General features: G+C 42.7%; 1 protein-coding gene across 2 annotated transcripts; it reads right to left on the bottom strand.

Annotated features, from left to right (window-relative positions):
- Window positions 1-1,456: 1,456 nt before the first annotated feature.
- cfdp1 (craniofacial development protein 1) lies at window positions 1,457-13,457 on the bottom strand. Of its 2 annotated transcripts, none has more exons than XM_037452241.2 (7): window positions 13,119-13,457; window positions 12,886-12,985; window positions 11,287-11,506; window positions 10,964-11,073; window positions 8,237-8,368; window positions 2,482-2,640; window positions 1,457-1,914 (listed from the first exon to the last, which is right to left on the bottom strand). In XM_037452241.2, exons 1-7 carry the CDS (start codon window positions 13,186-13,188, stop codon window positions 1,824-1,826), a joined length of 882 nt encoding a protein of 293 aa, XP_037308138.1. In that variant the 5' UTR covers window positions 13,189-13,457; the 3' UTR covers window positions 1,457-1,823. The 2 variants fall into 2 exon arrangements, with proteins under 2 accessions (XP_037308138.1, XP_037308139.1); XM_037452242.2 differs by having other exon boundaries at window positions 10,964-11,070.
- Between the last annotated feature and the right edge of the window lie 6,581 nt (window positions 13,458-20,038).

Below are 20,038 nucleotides of genomic sequence, written 5' to 3'. Positions count from 1 at the left end.
ACATATAGATTATGTAGCCTCCAAAACCAAGAGTCAAGGCCAAGACCACAGTGTACTAAAAATGTAGAACATGCAAACCAGAAACCAGTCAAATGTGTAACATGGCAATTGTCTTGTTAAATATACAGAGGTATAACCTTTTATTAGCAATGTGTACCTAATAGAGAATGGTGATTGTGTTAAGATGTAAACATACATTAAACATATTATATATGTTATGTTTAAAGTATGTTTACACTTAACACTCATTGTATTGTTTCATGCAATCTCATCTCAATATTGAAGGTTACTAATTCAATGAATTCATATATATTTTACAAGGTGTATTCACGGTTTCATGGTTTGTTATTTCATTACATCTCATCCTGTTGAACATTGATCATTTTGGGGTCCCAGGTGACCGTGCATGAAATCCATCAGTGGTGTAGAAGATGACGGATGCAGAGGCTCAGCGCCTGCTGCAGGGAACAAACTTAACCAACCACCTGGCATATTTAAAATGATCCGTTTGTGTTTATTGAACATCTAATATTTACATATTAAAAAGACATCGATCCTCCTCTTACACCTGGTCTTTGTCCCCATCTTTGTTCATGGGCAGGACACAGCAAACAGCACCTAGGGGACGTCCGGTCGCTGTGGTCCTCCTCAGGTGAGACGCAGTCTGGTTTCTTACATGTCTGTTGTGGCATTGTTATGGTGTGTCCCAGCAAAGCCCTACACCTGAATGCACCAAGGTGACTTATCGTCGTCTTTGTGTCCCATGCGGTTAACAAAGTATGAAATGTTCAGATTTAAAAAGGCGAAACATCGTTAACGACTACACAAACACACATTTGGTTGAACACTGGAACAATAAAACCCAACAACTGTTGACAGAAAAAGACATTGAACCGTTGCCGTCTTTCCGCGGTACAGAACCTCGATCAGCAGAATCTACATTATGAAAAAAACAATCCAACTGAAAAACTAACCCAATGAACATTGTCAATATCAAAGTTGTGCTGGCAACACGGAGAACCCGCCCCTGCAGCTGTGCCACTGCCCCCAAATAAGCATTGTTAACTTAAAAGAGCAACATGGCTGCTGTTAGCACTCCCAGGTGTGAGGCTAGCTACCTGTGGAGGCCTGATGACAGGCAATGAATGCACGGGCAGAGTATAAAATAACATTATCAACACAGACTTTGAAGATGTTCTATGTAGAACTTCAATTCCCTTCTGATGGCATAAACTGATTTTGTTTTCATAGAAAAAGTGGGACTGGTCTCATCCAGCCTTCTTACAATTCACAAATCTACCGTGAAATGTTTCCATATTGTGTGACAGTAAAATTGAACAGATCCTGCTGAATAAATACAAGGTGCAGCGCGGCCCATCCAGCATGTCGGCTTTCACCCGAAAAAATGAGGAGTCACTGGGGTGTAAGTCTGGTTACTCCGCCCATAATGTTACGATTTACTTCATCCTGGGTTTTATTTTAGAAGTAGTTAATAACCAGACAGAGTGAGGACAATGTTATATGCAAATGAAATGAGAAACTACAAAAATGAAAAAACAAACCAAATTCATTCTTTAACCCTGAATGTGACTCCTAAATCAGCCCCGTTAGGAAGAACAACCGGAAGAGTGACCTCACTTCCCCAAAGAGGTTCCTTTAGTGTTGGAAGCAGAGGAGATATTCAGCCACTAACTCAGCCAGTTACCCCACCCACCCCCACCCAGCCCCAGCACCGCTTTGAGCCAAGTTTACCGGGGGGGTAGAAGCGCTGTCATTGAGTCAGTGTGTGTGTGTGTGTGTGTGTGTGTTGTCAGCCTTTCGTGTCATTGTTTTGTGTTGCTCTTTCGCACAGCCTTTTCGATCTCAAACTGGCGGTGGTCGACGCGCTCCAAGAAGTTCTTCCGCTCCACGTACCTAAAACACACACAGACGGAGAGCGAGTTAACAAGCACAGACACACACAGTATACGAACCATGTGCTCACCACAAACACACATTTTCCTACCGCTTAAACTACTCTCTTTCCACTTCAGCACTGGAAGCACTTACGCAACTTTTCTGCAGTTTGTGTGTGTGTCTGTGTGATTTTTGTGCCATTCTCCTGCTAGGTTGAAGGTTAATTGATGTTAAGTATGCTGTGTGTGATATTTGGTGAAGGTAGCCAGTCTTCCTGTTTGATGCCTGCTCATATGAAATCAATGCGTCCTCGCTTTGCTGCTATTTCATTATTATGAAATGCCACCATGATGGGATTATTGAATTTAAAATGGTAATCTTGAAGATTTAAATAAATGCCCCGTTAAGTCACAATCGTTTTTGAGTCGACTGCTCAGAAATGAAAGTATAGCAATATTTATGGATTTGCAGTAATCCAGTTGGGTCTTTGTGGCGACAATAACATGAAAATGCTTCATGAGAGCTAAACTCTGAGGATGATTCCTTTGATTTTACTGAAACCAGGACTGAACGAATGTCTCTTACCCCTCTCTGCCCCGGTTGTGGATGGCCAGGTCCTCGGTGATGCCTTCCTCCGACTTGAAAGCGTCCCAGTCCATCTTAGACTTTTCCAGCGTGCTCATCTTTAGTTTCTTTGAGCCCATGCGGCCCAGGATGCTGGACATGCCTGCCGGCCGCTTGGCACTGTGGACGCAAGCGGGGGGGGGGGTGGTTAGGTGATGCACACTGAAGACTCCACAACCACAGCAGCCGTAGCACCGTTCTCTACACGTGGAAGAAAGGTTACCATGAAGGATTTGGACTACTGGTTCTCTGCAGACGTGAATGGGGCATTCGTTGCATTAATCTACACTCACCGGCCACTTTATTAGGTACACCTGTCCAACTGCTCGTTAACACTTAATTTCTAAGCAGCCAATCACATGGCGGCAACTCAGTGCATTTAGGCATGTAGACATTGTCAAGACAATCTCCTGCAGTTCAAACCGAGCATCAGTATGGGGAAGAAAGGTGATTTGAGTGACTTTGAACGTGGCATGATTGTTGGTGCCAGAAGGGCTGGTCTGAGTATTTCAGAAACTGCTAATCTACTGGGATTTTCACGCACAACCATCTCTAGGGTTTACAGAGAATGGTCCGAAAAAGAAAAAACATCCAGTGAGCGGCAGTTCTGTGGGCGGAAATGCCTTGTTGATGCCAGAGGTCAGAAGAGAATGGCCAGACTGGTTCGAGCTGATAGAAGGGCAACAGTGACTCAAATAACCACCCGTTACAACCAAGGTGGGCATAAGAGCATCTCTGAACGCACAGTACGTCGAACTTTGAGGCAGATGTGCTACAGCAGCAGAAGACCACACCGGGTGCCACTCCTTTCAGCTAAGAACAGGGAACTGAGGCTACAATTTGCACAAGCTCATCGAAATTGGACAATAGAAGATTGGAAAAACGTTGCCTGGTCTGATGAGTCTCGATTTCTGCTACGACATTCGGATGGTAGGGTCAGAATTTGGCGTCTACAACATGAAAGCATGGATCCATCCTGCCTTGTATCAACGGTTCAGGCTGGTGGTGGTGGTGTCATGGTGTGGGGAATATTTTCTTGGCACTCTTTGGGCCCCTTGGTACCAATTGAGCATCGTTGCAACGCCACAGCCTACCTGAGTATTGTTGCTGACCATGTCCATCCCTTTATGACCACAATGTACCCAACTTCTGATGGCTACTTTCAGCAGGATAATGCTCCATGTCATAAAGCTGGAATCATCTCAGACTGGTTTCTTGAACATGACAATGAGTTCGCTGTACTCAAATGGCCTCCACAATCACCAGATCTCAATCCAATAGAGCATCTTTGGGATGTGGTGGAACGGGAGATTCGCATCATGGATGTGCAGCCGACAAATCTGCGGCAACTGTGTGATGCCATCATGTCAATATGGACCAAACTCCCTGAGGAATGCTTCCAGCACCTTGTTGAATCTATGCCACGAAGAATTGAGGCAGTTCTGAAGGCAAAAGGGGGTCCAACCAGTTACTAGCATGGGGTACCTAATAAAGTGGCCGGTGAGTGTAGTTGTGAAGAGGCTTCTGCGGCCTGTTAGCCCCTCCCACTTTCTTCCCCACCCTCCTGCTGGCTAGCCAATGGACTTTTAGTAAAGCACTGGTGTGACGGATCTAGCATGAGCCCATTAACAGTCGTCGCTCTGTCAGCATTGTTAGCGCTGCTCAAACTTTTGATGCATCTTTTGCTCTGTTGGCACCTTCTGGGTAAGTTACAAAAATTAAGCTTAGTTTAAGCCTCCCGCAGTGAAGCCTGAGCGGGCTGAGCTCAACAGAAAATGACACACTCGCCAACTATACATCCTAACCGTAGTTTATATTTAGTTCATACAAAATCAAGTTGTTTTTTCACAAAACCAGATGTATCCAATCCAAGTCCAAAACGCCTCACACTACTTTACTGGTTTCTTCACTACTAGTTGTGTCATTTGCAGATGGGTCTGCTTGTGACGCCAGAGGGGCGCGCTGCGTGGAGGAGTAATGCAGTTCAAGGCTCCTGTAGGTGTCACAACAACAATGGCAGCACATCATCCACTATAGCGATCCGGCATGGAAACATGCAGTTACACTTAAGTATTGCAGGGCTGCATTTTGCCACACATCCTTGTTATTGTCAAGGTGGCAGACGGAGAACGAAGTTCAGGTCAAAAGCGAGAGGAGCTGATGAAAATGTATGAACTCAACTCAAAGCCACTCTGCTGAGACTAGACAATATCTTTGTCAGTAAAACGCTTACAGCACAGAACTGATGCAGCTTGGTTGTTTGGAGCTTCTTCTCTAAAGATACGTGATGCTGATGGCCACAGTTACTCACTTCATCAGAAGGAAAAGCAATGGTGTCTACATGTGAATTGTACCTTGTTAGCTTGACTGTCCGACCAATGGAACCATCCAACCGACCAGCTGACGAAGCACACCTCCACCTACTGAGGCGTGGGATTAATGGTTTCTGTTCAGACGGGTTCAGCTCTGTGGAGGCTGCTAATGTAGTGTTACACGCGCACACAGTCGCTCATCGACAGAGTGCATCCCCGGACCCCTAAACCTAATCATTATGAGTAGACGGAGCCCGATCCGTCTCACAACCAAAGCACCGACCCCTGAAGGTTTGGACTGAATTGGTCCTCACAAAGACAGCAAAAGAAGTATCCTCTCACACACACACACACACACACGTGAATACAATCAGTCCGATGAGCCAATTTACTCGCTGCCCTTTCACACACTGGATTGATTTAAATGAGATGGGTTTTAAATGTCACAACAATTAGTAATGGACCTGCTCCACTTCTACCAAAAGATTGAAAAAGACATAAATTGAAATGTGCTTCCCCCTAAAGGCCTAAATGATCTAGTAAGGTTTTCTTTGCTGCTCATCACTCTGCAGTGTTCTTACCCCACACTTGTCATATGATGGTATGTATTGTGTGCGCACGGTTTCTCTGATGTAAATTGATTCTTTCAGTATGAAAAGAGCCATTAGTCATGTCGTAGCAGCGTAATGATGTTTCGCTTTCATTAACTGCTGCATGACCGGTCATGGACAGCGTTAATCACTGTGAGCGACTTAAGAGACGCCCATCTTGGCCTTCAGCGAGTGCACACGGCCCTGAGAAGCTCACACAATGGTGATGTGTCAATCACGAGCGCGGACCGATAACATCACTTTGGCTTCGACGCAGCTGTCTGGTTCCGTCGGCTTCTTTAATGAGGTTGACAAATGCAGCCCTACACTGGGTGATTCAGAGGACACATCACATGTATCCTTTGCAAGCATGTCCCAGCATGCATTGCAGGCAAATGAAGATTTTATTCTATTGGAGGATGGAGACAGGTGAGCCAGCAGCCAGGGAACCGATAGTTCACTTTTAATGTACCGTTAAATATATCTACCCATACAAATGTTATATTATAATATATAACGTGACACCTTAGTTCATAAAACCACTTTAGTCACGTGATCTGAGAAAAAACCTTGGTTATCACTCTTTTTCGCCATGCTGCATATACAGCCCCCCTCACCTGAACCCCCCCTGGTCCGCAGTCCCTCCATGAACATAAGTGAGCTCAAGTAGCCCACTTAGTCAATAACGTTGATATCAATTTGTATGAGGATTAAATAGCGCCTTATTCAGAAAAAAATATGAAGTCTGGACTCATCAGCAGGGATTGAGAGATTGAAAGTAGACGGATCTACACTCACCGGCCACTTTATTAGGTACACCTGTCCAACTGCTCGTTAACACTTAATTTCTAAGCAGCCAATCACATGGCGGCAACTCAGTGCATTTAGGCATGTAGACATTGTCAAGACAATCTCCTGCAGTTCAAACCGAGCATCAGTATGGGGAAGAAAGGTGATTTGAGTGACTTTGAACGTGGCATGATTGTTGGTGCCAGAAGGGCTGGTCTGAGTATTTCAGAAACTGCTAATCTACTGGGATTTTCACGCACAACCATCTCTAGGGTTTACAGAGAATGGTCCGAAAAAGAAAAAACATCCAGTGAGCGGCAGTTCTGTGGGCGGAAATGCCTTGTTGATGCCAGAGGTCAGAGGAGAATGGCCAGACTGGTTCGAGCTGATAGAAGGGCAACAGTGACTCAAATAACCACCCGTTACAACCAAGGTGGGCATAAGAGCATCTCTGAACGCACAGTACGTCGAACTTTGAGGCAGATGGGCTACAGCAGCAGAAGACCACACCGGGTGCCACTCCTTTCAGCTAAGAACAGGAAACTGAGGCTACAATTTGCACAAGCTCATCGAAATTGGACAATAGAAGATTGGAAAAACGTTGCCTGGTCTGATGAGTCTCGATTTCTGCTGCGACATTCGGATGGCAGGGTCAGAATTTGGCGTCTACAACATGAAAGCATGGATCCATCCTGCCTTGTATCAACGGTTCAGGCTGGTGGTGGTGGTGTCATGGTGTGGGGAGTATTTTCTTGGCACTCTTTGGGCCCCTTGGTACCAATTGAGCATCGTTGCAACGCCACAGCCTACCTGAGTATTGTTGCTGACCATGTCCATCCCTTTATGACCACAATGTACCCAACTTCTGATGGCTACTTTCAGCAGGATAAAGCGCCATGTCATAAAGCTGGAATCATCTCAGACTGGTTTCTTGAACATGACAATGAGTTCGCTGTACTCAAATGGCCTCCACAATCACCAGATCTCAATCCAATAGAGCATCTTTGGGATGTGGTGGAACGGGAGATTCGCATCATGGATGTGCAGCCGACAAATCTGCGGCAACTGTGTGATGCCATCATGTCAATATGGACCAAACTCCCTGAGGAATGCTTCCAGCACCTTGTTGAATCTATGCCACGAAGAATTGAGGCAGTTCTGAAGGCAAAAGGGGGTCCAACCAGTTACTAGCATGGGGTACCTAATAAAGTGGCCGGTGAGTGTATTTATTTCTCCTATTTCCAGTTGTTGCTAAGCTAGGCGAAAAATATCCTCTCCTCAGAGTGTTTCCACTAAAGTCGTGGTAGTCCTTACGTTTGGCATTGACAATATATCAAAACATCTGATTCTGGCGATAAAGAAAATGTATTTATATTTAGCCAGAAGTACCAATATTAAAATATAGATGCACCAAGCGATTGATTTTAGACATCAGATTTGCTTTTACATTTACACACGCCTCAAATACACGACCTCTTTTACATCTGCAGCAAACAAACGGCAACTGTGTGTGTTAATGAGGGAGTGGTGCTAATGGCTATTTCCTGTTGTCACTTCTCAACACACACACACACACACACCCGAGGTACACACACACACACACACACACACACACACACACACACACACACACACACACACACACACACACACACACACACACACACACACACACACACACACACACACACACACACACACACACACACACACGATAAATAGGAAATAGGTTGTGGACACACTGTCCTTCCTGTCTGCTGGAAGATAATTTCTCATTTCCCGTCTGGGGGTTTTGGAGGGAAGGCGTGCAGATGGCCATACAATGGGGTATCAAAAGGAGGAGAGAGAGAAAACAATAATCGAATACTTGCTGTTCATACGTACAAGCTCATAAGGGATGAAAAAGGTGACAACGAAACGCTATAAAACATGTTTTCATTTCAAAACAGCAGGTGTGTAGTACAGCTGCGGGGGGGGGGGGGGGGGGTGGGGGGGTGATTCGTATTTGTGCAGGTGTGTGTGTACCTGGTGCCAGGGAGAGCTGGTTGTCCTGGTGATGGGGCCTCGTCCTCGTCTCCACTCTCCTCCGGTTTGGTGTTCTGGCTCTTGAGATAACTCTGAGCTTCCTTGGAGTCCGCTGATACCACTTTGTTCACCCTGACAGCGGGAGACAGAAACACTATTTGAAGTGACAGTACGTAGTGGCGATAATACCAGGAAACACTGTGAAACTCCTGGAATGAGAACTGGTCGTATACAGGACATTTGCACCATGCAAACTCTCATCTAACTCAAAGGGTTGTTGTTCCGGCGTCTGCCGGACGCACACAATATGGCATCTCACCCCAAACGCTGCTATTTGCTCGTGTCACACGTCACAGGCAGCGGCACGTGCCACTTACGAGCCTCAGCTGAGAGATGATCTGCTGCTTGTGTGCATGGCTAATCAATCAGATGATTTACAAACAGGATGCTTTGTAGCTCCTGGATTAACGTCCCTCAGAGGTCAACATTAAGGATGTGACTTGCTCCCTAGGAGGGGGGAAGGCAGGCAACAGGCCTGCTGAACATGTTCACTGCAACATGCTGAGGATTTTATGTTGTTTAAGTTTTAAGTATCAGTGACAGTGGATCACTGCACAACAATGATGCATTTTAACTGATGACGACGCCCCTGCATCAGGGTCAGTCAATGGAAGCATCCACCTGATGATAATGGGGCAGTTAGGCTCCATCTCCATCAAGTCCGATGGGCCGAGCCTCTCTCCAAACGTCAATAAGGTAGAAGAAATGGCCGTGGTCTCAGCGGACTGAAGGATGGCTACTACTACTATCAGCTTCTTCAGCTGATTTTAATTGAATTTTATTTTAGTTAAATATTTTCTCCAATTGAAATTTTCTTTTAATTTTAAACTTTTAATTTTATTGTATTGATTTGTTTCAAGTATTTCATTTTTGTTTCATTGTTTAAATTGAACCTTTTTTTTGCTTTGCTTTTGTCTGTTGCTATGGTAACTACATTTTGCTTAGTTATCAAAAAGGTGTCTTAGGAATAAGGTTAGTATTGTCATTAGTAGTTTCTAATGTACGGTCCGTTATGGTGTTTACTCATCAGGTTTGCATGTGGCCCCACCTACTGGACAGTGTGAGAGTGCTTGGGATCAGCGTTGACACACATGTGTGTGTTCTGAAGTTACTTGTTTGGAGGTTTCGGTGAGAACAATGAATGTTTAGAGAATGGCTCGTATTCCCTGTGAGTTCATCATTATTAATATTATCTATCAACAATATAATGGGTTTCAACTGAACTAGGAGCTTCATACATTTTCATTTAATATGCGTGTGTGAAATTAATTGCATTACATGTCATTTAGCTGACGCTTTTATCCAAAGCGACGTACAATAAGTTAATAATTTAAGTAAATACATTTACATAATTTGAAAGCAATTTTTGGGGGGTTAGGGGCAGAAATAAGAATACCAACAACAAATACTGAGAAAACTTTTTTTCTTCTAGCCTTTAGAGATGCGCCTCAACAAACCCCCGGGATATGTGAAGGACTTCTGTGTAATCAAAAGAGTGTGCAAACGTAGAAAAAAATATCATAAAATTGGGAGGTTGCAATTTGACAAGGAGATATCACGCTCAATTTAAGACTCATATTCGTATTTAGGGTTTCCACCTTAACGTCAACATGCTTTGTTGTTAAAAAAGTCATTTTTCTCGTGTTGTATGTGTGAATATCTCTGCTTTTACCTTTGGTTTGAAACGTTTGCTTTCAACAGCTGTTTCTTGAAGCCTACCCTCCCAAACCAGAACAATTTTAAGCAGGGTTTGAAATGACTTAGGACTCTTGGGGGGTCCCCTAAAATGTAACTATAAAAAATACTGAAGACCACCTTGCTACACTATATACTGCAGGCTAAATAATATTGACATACTTTGAAGGTGGGATAATGGTCTTGGGATGTTTTTCATGGTTTGGGCTGGTCCCAGTATTGTAGTGGTGTCTGGAGAAGTGGATTGGCTATAATCAAACATCCCTTATGTTAAAGAAATTTGTAAAACAACTAGCCGGTGGATTGAATAATAATGATGTCTATAAAGACTGTTCATGGCATCTAAATAAGACACCGAAATCAGAGTTGCTATTCGGTCCGGTACATAGCGGCCGTTAACACACCTGTACCGTCCAAGAGAACTCTCTTGATGTAGTGCTCATTTATGCAATCGTGAACGCTGCAATGGATTTGTGATGCGTTTTGTAGATTTTCAGCAATATGTTTGTGAATGTGCTGCTGTTAGCTGGCAGGTTGTTTGGCTTCATTCGCATACAGCAAGAAACGTTGACAAGCGCACTCTTCTAATCATTACGTTACACTGGGTATCTAAGTTAGTTAATGCAAATTTTGATATAGGAACACCAACTCCAAATATTTTACTACAATAAGGAATTATTATGGAGAAACATATTCGAAGCACTTACTTTTCATGAGGGATTTCACTCTTTGTGAGGCTTCGTTTTTGCCGCGTTCAACAGTAACCTACGTGTGTGCGCCATAGACCACAACAACAATCTGTGATGCTATTAGCTGCCCTGATTGCTTCCCAATCGCGCTAGGAAATAAATTAATTATTGTTATAAATATAAAACGTCACTAAAGCCCTTTTCACAATCATTTTTAATGTTTATATTAAATATTTGTCGGGGCTCCATCCTGCTAGGTGAGGCCCACCCTCAGAGGACTCACCTCACTTCTTCTCCAGCGAAGTCAAACACTTTTGTGATGGTGACCTGAGCAGGTTCTGATGCTTTTGTTTCTGCGCTCAACGCAGAAACCGTCAATAGCGAGGAATCCTTCTGAGGATCAAAGCAGAATAATGAGTTTAACGGAGAGACAGAGACAGAGACGACAGACGGACAGATAAAATACAACCCACCCCCCCCCACACACACACACATAAATGTATTAGTGCTGGGCCACCATTACAGTTTTCTGTGAATAGCCAAATTGCCAGCTTTACTGGGAATATATTTGAAAAAAGTGGTTCCCCCCACTGCGTTGGAACCTACCCTGTGCGCGGTACTGGGCCGCGAGGCGGGGGGAGGCTCTTTGGGTCTGGTTCCGACGTCGGACAGGAAACTGGCCCAGAGGTCGTCAGACTTTTTCTTCTGTTTGGCGTCGTCTTCCTCCCGGGCCGCGGGGACCGCTCCCTCCTCTTCCTGCGGCGGCCGCGACTCCTCTGCGTCCCTCTCTTCCTCGTCCACCTTCAGTACTCCTTTCTTCCTCTTCCTGTAAAATGTTTGAGGGTCCCAGTGAAAGAAAATAACAACACAAAAACAATTGGTATAAATATTTTTAAAAATGATTCTTTATTCTCTCTATGAAACATTAAACAATATAAATAGCACTTTATTCAAATTAGTTGTCAACTAAACTTAATGTTAAATAACTGTTAGTTATTACAGTTATAACTAGTTTATATATTTTAATATATAATATTAAGATTTTTTTTTAGGAACGGTGCAGTCACAAATCAAGTCAGGAACATATCAGAGAATAAGTAAATGACATAATTCAGTTGTAGATTCTTCAACACTATATTTAACCTAACAGTTTAACAAAGTAAATAAATAAGGATATGCCATTATGTTTGGCATGATATGTAAGATAGCTCACATGGTTTGGTTTTGCCAAAGGAACGTTGTCTTTAGACGCATTTAGTGGCTACGCAGCACGCCAAGCTGCCAACAAGCACATCCAAGGCAGCGATAACACATGAGAAGCAATTTGTAACAACCATTTAACTAACAGACAATGTGACACAAACGAGTTCACAGTCCAGCAGCACAGCAACATGTGACCTGATGTACGACTCAGCTCAGCTTGGGCCAAAAGAACCCTGGACAGAAGACTCTGGAGATCCACAACATCCGCCCCATCACGTGCACGCATACAGACACGTGCACACATTCAGACACGTGCATGCACACAGACACGTGCACGCATTCAGACACGTTATTAATTGATGTTGATGTGTATATATGTAAGTACATTAATGGTCATTCTAATGAACAAAGGGGGAATTGTGGGGTAAATGTATTATATTGTATTCATTAGATACAATTCGCCTGAATCAGAACATATGCGAACTCAGTAATTGTTGAACGATACTAATACAAAGCTATTTTCTGTTGGACTGCTGCAGGAGCATCGTGTTCTGCCCCTTGGCCCTCCATCATGGACACCATGACAAAGCTGGGATCTCCGTCTCAGAGGAGGAGAACAGACATACTCTGTCCAAACTTCCGATTCATATCCATTCTGCTGAATAATTTCCTTATATCTGTTTAATAAAATGTTAACACACATTTAAGACTATTGATATCATGCCATTTTATCCCAAGATGTTGGAGCAAAGTTTTGTTTCACATCAGACCAAAAGAGGAAAACTGGAGCCTCAACTTGGAGCCATACTGGGTAAACTGGGAGGCACTGGTACCTGACCCACATGGCCATTTGATCAGAATATACACACCAAGTCAAGCACTTTACACATTTCCATCCCTCATGTCCAACTCTGAACGTTGTATCTCCAGGTGGCATCCTTGTAATGACCCGTTAGTGTCATGTTGTAGTGTGATCCCCATCTTTCCCTCCACGCCTCTCACCTCACACCGACCTCCCCTTTCGTCCTCTTCTTGGTGCTGACCCCGTCCGGAGGCTCCTCCCGCTCACACTCGTTCATGTCGTCCTCGCTGAGGTTTTCATCTGAGGGGGAGAGCAGGGGCCGCAGAGACCGACTGATTACCCGGAACACAGAGCGATGAGCCTCATCGTGGATCAATACATTAGCTCACAAGCTACAACCGGCCACACGTAGCATTTTAAACATCGCTCTCACCTGACGGGACGTAGTCCGCATCTTCATTAGACGAATATCCATCAGAGTCATAGTCAGAGTAGTTATTCATTTTGAAAGGGGAACAAGCAGGACAATGAGTAAAACGCTGGCTTGGGTTACAAGGTGCCACTGCGTTTCCCTTCGCTTATTTCCCGCGTAACCTGACCGGCTTTAAGTTCCACCGCAAAAATACAGTTAAATTGTTGTTCCTTCAATTCTGCACGGAACACAAATTATTCAAATACGATAAATGTGTGAAACGGACAATCTCTTAGCAGCATTACTGGAAATGAGGAATACAACGTGACGTCATTGGGCATCGACGGCAAGCTCCGAGGTTCAACTATTCCACAACTGCGCATGCGCACTGACGTCGTGACGATGAGCCGGCAACGGGAGAATTGTTAGCGCCACCTACTAACTGGAGGATTCCGGTATTACCTGCTCTCCTCATTATGAATCAGAATTTAAAGAAAATATTCTAAAAACTGAACCACTTGGTGGGATACATTATATTATATCATACATATATATCATAATATAGATAACTGGGTGCTAAAGGTTAGAGGGCCAACATCAGCTTAATGTATTGCTATACGTACATTTGTTATGGTTACAAAAGGGCAGTGGCAAACAAATAAAAGTCTCAGGATATGCAGCAAAAGCAAAATGTATGCCAGTATCTGAAATATGAATCTTTTCGTTGTGCTTTTGTTCCATATCTGCAATTTAAGTTACTTTCAGGAATGATATTATTTCATTGCTTTTTCGTCCAAAAAAAACCCAGCGTGTATGCATCTGTTGACGTTGACTGCTGGTGATGAACTGTTAGGGTGAAATGTTCCTTTATGTTTTAAGGAAACCCTCGTACTTCTTAAGCTAAATAAAGAATTTTCAAAAAGTAATATGTGGTTGTCAAAGGACCCCTATTGGAAAATGATGTATACATTGCTGTAGGTCAGACTACTTAAGTATGTTAAAAGTATCTCCAGATTTAAGCATTATGGTGAATCTGCTATAGAGGACAGGGTGCCGTTTGGTCAAATTACTCACTATGCATCTAGAGAGGAACACACAGACACTTTCATGTACATATGAGCTTCCATACGTCATTGTCACGGATGCAAGCCAGATTTTAATCTCTCTTTTCATCAAATTATCATTTAACCTGATTCATTTGATATTTTTATTACCCCTGTGACATCAAAACACAGTTAAAAAATGATCCATTCAATTCATTTTATTTTGTATAGTCCAAAATCGCAAATAACAAATTTGCCTCAGCAGGCTTTACTCTCCTGGGATGGACAGACTACAATGGATGTCATGTGTACAGAATGATCAATGTGAAAGATGTACAATATAACAGAAACCGCCATCAGGTAGAACCACAATGAGGTAGAACCATCATCAGGTAGAACCACCATGAGATAGAACTACCATCAGGTAGAACCACAATGAGGTAGAACCATCATCAGAAAGAACCACCATGAGGTAGAACCGCCATCAGATAGAACCACCATCAGATAAAACCACCATCAGATAGAACCACCATGAGGTAGAACCGCCATCAGATAGAACCACCATCAGATAAAACCACCATCAGATAGAACCACCATCCGATAGAACCACCATCAGGTAGAACCACAATGAGGTAGAACCATCATCAGCGCAAAGCCTTTAGGAAAGAGTAATGTTGGTTCATGACGAAAGTAATAATGTATGGTTAATATTTAAATAATAATAATGATGATGATAGCAGGAGCAGGTATCAGCAGGGTTGTGGCAGGAGTCAAGACCAGGGTCCAGACGGAAGCACGATCTACAGGGACCTGCGAGGCGAGAAAACACAACATGTCTGGGGACAAAGCTGAATTAGTGCTGTGCATTAATAAAACGTGGATTATTGTACAAGGAGAGAGTGAGAGAGGGGCTCGGTGTGTCCTACAAGTCCCCCGGCAGTCTAGGCCTACAGCAGCTTCACTAGAGCTCATCACATTGTAGCGCTAATATTCAATTTACAGTTAAGGTCAGACAAGTAAACTCAATAGAATTCTGAGAAGCATAAACATTAGAAAAATAAAAATAAAGAAGGGTTAGAGTGAATTAATACGCAGCTTTGCTTTGGTAGTGGAAGCTACCCGTCGATGAGTAAGCCCTCCCTAAAGCAGTTTAAACAGACCATAATTCTTTAAATGAACACCATGGTTAATTGAAGAAGACTTGAAACTAAAGATTGAGACCATAATCTAATGTTCACAGATGGAAGAAATTGAGAGAGACGTGTTCTTTTTCTCTCCGACTTTTCACAACCAGCATTTCATATCTCTTTTTGTGCATTTTTCTCAACACTAGTAGTATAAAGTTATATTGATTGTTTTGTTCTTTAAATTATCAATGATTTATTATATACTAATCTAAAATGGAACGGGTGCCAACAGTGTTAAGCTAGAAAAGGGTCGAAAAGGAGTGCGTCCACCCGGGTGTCATGTTGCCATCAAACAAAGAAAGGGGATGAAGATGAGGAACATGACGAGATAATGGTTCTGTTAAACTAGAGTCAATCAAGGAGACCCTGAAGGAGACAAGGTGACTGACACAGAACAGCACAATGTGTGTGTGTGTGTGTGTGTATAAGTGAGTCATCTAAATAATGTTGTTCTTTGTTATACAAGACCAAATTACTGGTCGTGACTCATTCTGATCGGTCCAGAGAAAAACATACATAGAAGGGGAAAAAAAGAGGGTGTTCAAATGGGAAAACCATGCAACACTAGTATGATTAACGTTCAAGAAGGAGATATCGAGTGGGTTCCTTGCCCATTTTGCTCGTGGATGGAGACGCTGTATTACTAGACAGTAAAGATCATAAAGAAGCACAGAGAGACGCACAAAGAGAGACCACCATTATTCCAAAAAATAACCCATAATTTGCGTGTCACGACGTAATTTGTTTAGGTGGCTGGCTCCATTTGAAGATGACCTAAATGACGAGTGATTAAGTGTAATTTGCACATATTATTAAGGGACAGGAGGAGGGGGGGTTGAGTGGTGAGGACGGCCAATTAGCTCCGTGATCCAAAAGTGTACAAATCAAGTATACTGATGGTTAGCTTTGTTTTTGGCGACCATTAGTTGGAAGGGAGCTCGATGATCATGTTTTCCTCCTCTCCCAATAATCTGATACGGCTATATTACTAATACGGATTTTGGGATTTCTTTTTTGTTTTCATAACTCAAAGAAAAGAGCACACTTGACTTATTAAGCACAATTTGTACACCAGCATACTTTCAGGGGTTCAAAAACGGTGTTTTATTATTTAAACACATTTCTAGCGGGCCTGCCATCTCTGAGGGGCCCCACACAAAGTCGCTGAGTGTAAGTGAAAGCGTAGAGACATATTTACTGTTTACAACGTTTTTAATTAGCTTGATTAGGCTTGAAATTGTACAATTAGTCTGTTGTTGGACAATAGTCTAAATACCGTAGATTGTTCCGGCGGTCCTATCCATTCCATATATCTTTATAACTTCAAAACAAATAGCGGAACACGATTTGACGTTTATTAGCGGCTCTGCATTTCCACATTAAGTGCGATGGAAGAAAGAGAAGTTTAGAGTTGAAAAGGAATAAAGAACTTATACAACCATCCCATCCTGATCTGGCCTCGCCACCACAGGAAGAAACTACACAGTGACGGATGCTCGTCAACCCACAGAAATATAATTCAAAATTTCTATTGTTGCTTCTTTCGTCTTTGTGTGTGACTGTGAGAGTGTAAAGACCTCTGATGGATTTCAGGTTTGTGTGTATATATGTGTGTGTGTGTTTGTGCTGATGGCAGGATGATCCCAGCCTCTATAAATGCTAATGATGTGTGCAGGTGAACAATCGAGTCCTGCTTCAGACCAGCAGGGGAGAACCAGGTACCAAATAAACACGCAGCTACTTAGGCTCTACATTCATTCCAGAAAGATGCCCAACGATGGGTTTTATTCTAACTGTATTACCTGAGGAGACTTTTCCTGTTCCATGTGTCATCTTGTTTACACTAGATACGTTTTAAAGGCATCCTAAGGTCATGTAAGAGTTTAAAGAGAGAAATGTGTTCACCCTTTTTCCGTTCCTGGAGAAATACATGCATTAGATTTAATGTTAACACCCAAACAAAACATTCGATTTCGTAGTCGTGGCAGCCCCCCCCTGGTCCAGGCCCGGTGTAGGTACCAGAGGGGTCCAGATGGGTCCTGACAAATCAGTTTTGATAAGTTGTGGGTGAGACTAAACTGACTGTCAAACTACACAGTTGACTTCTCGCTGTTTACAGGGGAATTGATGAAATAGTACATAAAAAATACATGAAAACCTTGTTGTTCGAACCAGGTAGCCGACCTTCGGACACAAATGTAAGCCGAGATATTCAGGTTATCCTGGATGAATTGAGCTTGAACTTGGCTGCACGAAAGCAGGTTGAATTAAACCCGGCCAAAGTAACCATGGCGATTTATTCTTTGCAGCTAGCCTGCTCCAGACCAGGCTAACAACCAGGCTAAGATTAATCCTGCATTAAATCCGCTGATCTGATCCCAAACAAAAGGGTTTAACAGTTATTCCGTTATTTTCTGATTGTGTTCGGATTTATTTTTATTAATAGACATTACTCGTCACCATAATTTCCCATTGTGAATAAGGGATTGAAATGAGTCGTTAGGGTAAATTTCCAGAGGAACATTAATTCCATCTCCTCACTCTAAAGGCAAAGTAGGCTAAATGTATAAGCGCAAGTTCAGTCAGGAAGACAATCAGTCTGACTCTGTTTGCCTCCCTTGTTATTACTCTATCAGCGGATTGGGGGTGTGCACATTTTAGTAACCAATCAGATTCTACACAGGGTTTCCATCGTTGCTGTGGCTCCTCTCTGTTGGCTGTCAGCTGTCAGTTCAGCGTGAAGCTGAAGCGACCCTCCTCCACCTCAGTCACCTCCAGTCAGCATCGGCGTGGTTCCTGGTTCGTCATCAGGTTGCTGCTATTCCTTTCAGTGTCTGGACTCCAGGGGGTTTGGGCCTATTGGACCTCAGTATCCCTGCATTTGGAGATAGTACTTCATGATGGTGTCACGGTTTGGTCTCCCTTCCTGTTTTAGTTTGAAGTTTCATGTTCCTTGTGGTCCTGGGTTAACTTCACTTCCTGCCTCGTCTTGTGATTGCTTGAGTATTTCCACCTGTGTCCAATCACCTGCACCTCCCTTGTGTATTTAAGCCCTGTGTGCCAGTTGTTCTTTATCGCGTCATTGTCCATGTTTCTCGTCGTTGGTGCACGTTCCTGGGATATTGTTTGGTAAATAAAGATCACTTTTTGGAAACCTGGAGAAGCCTGCGTCTGAGTCCTGCCTGCCTTCAACCTGCACCAGCAGCGATCCTGACAGATGGAGTCCAATCACCAAAGAATTTGCACAAGTCATATTTGATGCATGTGTAATTCATAAGTCTCTCCTGATTGAAATAATACATTGTATTTATATAGTGCTTTACATGTTAGGCTGCTCAAAGACACTTTACAGTAAAACCAGCGCATCAACACAGATACAGCAATACAACTAACACATAAAACAATCATATTAAAAGCAACTTTCCAAGTAAGTAATATTTTTAAATACTTCCGCATTCAGTCGGTCTGTGATGGTTTTTTTCTCTGTTTAATTACAGCTGCCCTTTTTCCTTTTTTGCATATTTTATGCTTCACCTTTATATTGAGGTTGAAAAAATATATATTTAAGACCCCCCAAACTAGTGTAATATGATATAATGAACAAGTAAAATATAGTTTCATACATGATCAAATATAAATGGCTCAGAGGTTGCCAAAATGTGCCGAAATGGTAATCTCTAAAAAGTGTGTCCTTCACTTTATCAAAAATAAAATATGCTATAATTTGATAGAAGTTTGGAGGTATGATATTATAATTCCAAAGAGGTCATTTGAAAACATGGACTATGAACCTTCGGAACACAACATTACCACTAACACTCAGTTATCTCAGTCATCATTTGAATGGAGTGTTTAAACTATCTTCAAAAATTTAAAATCCTTCTAAAAGAGATTTCTAGCCTCTCATCTCTGTGTCATTGCTTTAGGTTAATTTGCCTTTGAATAATCCAAATGCAGGATGAGTGTCCATTTCACGAATGACATGCTCTGTGGTGAATGTCTTTGTGTCCTGCTGAGACTTTCCCATTGTGGCCATCTCTCCAGCTACCTTTTCCTGGATCCGTCAATGATGCTCAAATAGCTCACTGGTCCCATTCTTTTCTTTTTCTGCTCGGCAAGACCCCTGTTCCTTCTCAAAGAACAGAGGTGCGTTGTGCTGCACTGCTGCTGCTCCTTTGATGCTGAGGACATCACAGATATGAAAGCAAATGAAACTGAGGCCCCAATGCTCCCCAACCCCCAAGCACTCACAACTTTGTAATTGGTGATTCGGGAAAGGAGACAGATGCTTTTCCTCTTGCTGTCATTCATATACAGATATATATACACAAATATATATGTATATACATTTTCCATTATTCTAAATTCTCAATTGAAATACAGCGGGTGAAATAAGTATTGAACACGTCACCATTTTTCTCAGTAAATATATTTCCAAATATCAACAATAAGCAATAATGTGTCAAAGAGCTATTGACATGAAATGTTAACCAGATGTTGGTAACAACCCAAGTAATACATATAATGCATGTCATACATACAAACCAAAACAAAGAAGTTCAGAAATAAAGTTATGTGTAATAATGTGAAGACACAAGACACATCCTATGATGGGTAAAAGCAAAGAGCTGTCGCAAGACCTTCGCAACCTATTTGTTGCAGAACACAAGGATGGCATTGGTTATAGGTGCATTTCTAAGCTTCTTAATGG

Source organism: Pungitius pungitius, chromosome 6 (genome assembly GCF_949316345.1).
Source record: "Pungitius pungitius chromosome 6, fPunPun2.1, whole genome shotgun sequence".
NCBI classification, from domain to species: domain Eukaryota; kingdom Metazoa; phylum Chordata; class Actinopteri; order Perciformes; family Gasterosteidae; genus Pungitius; species Pungitius pungitius.
The sequence above is the reverse complement of the archived record's forward strand: the minus strand, read 5'-3'. Positions and strand labels throughout refer to the sequence as shown.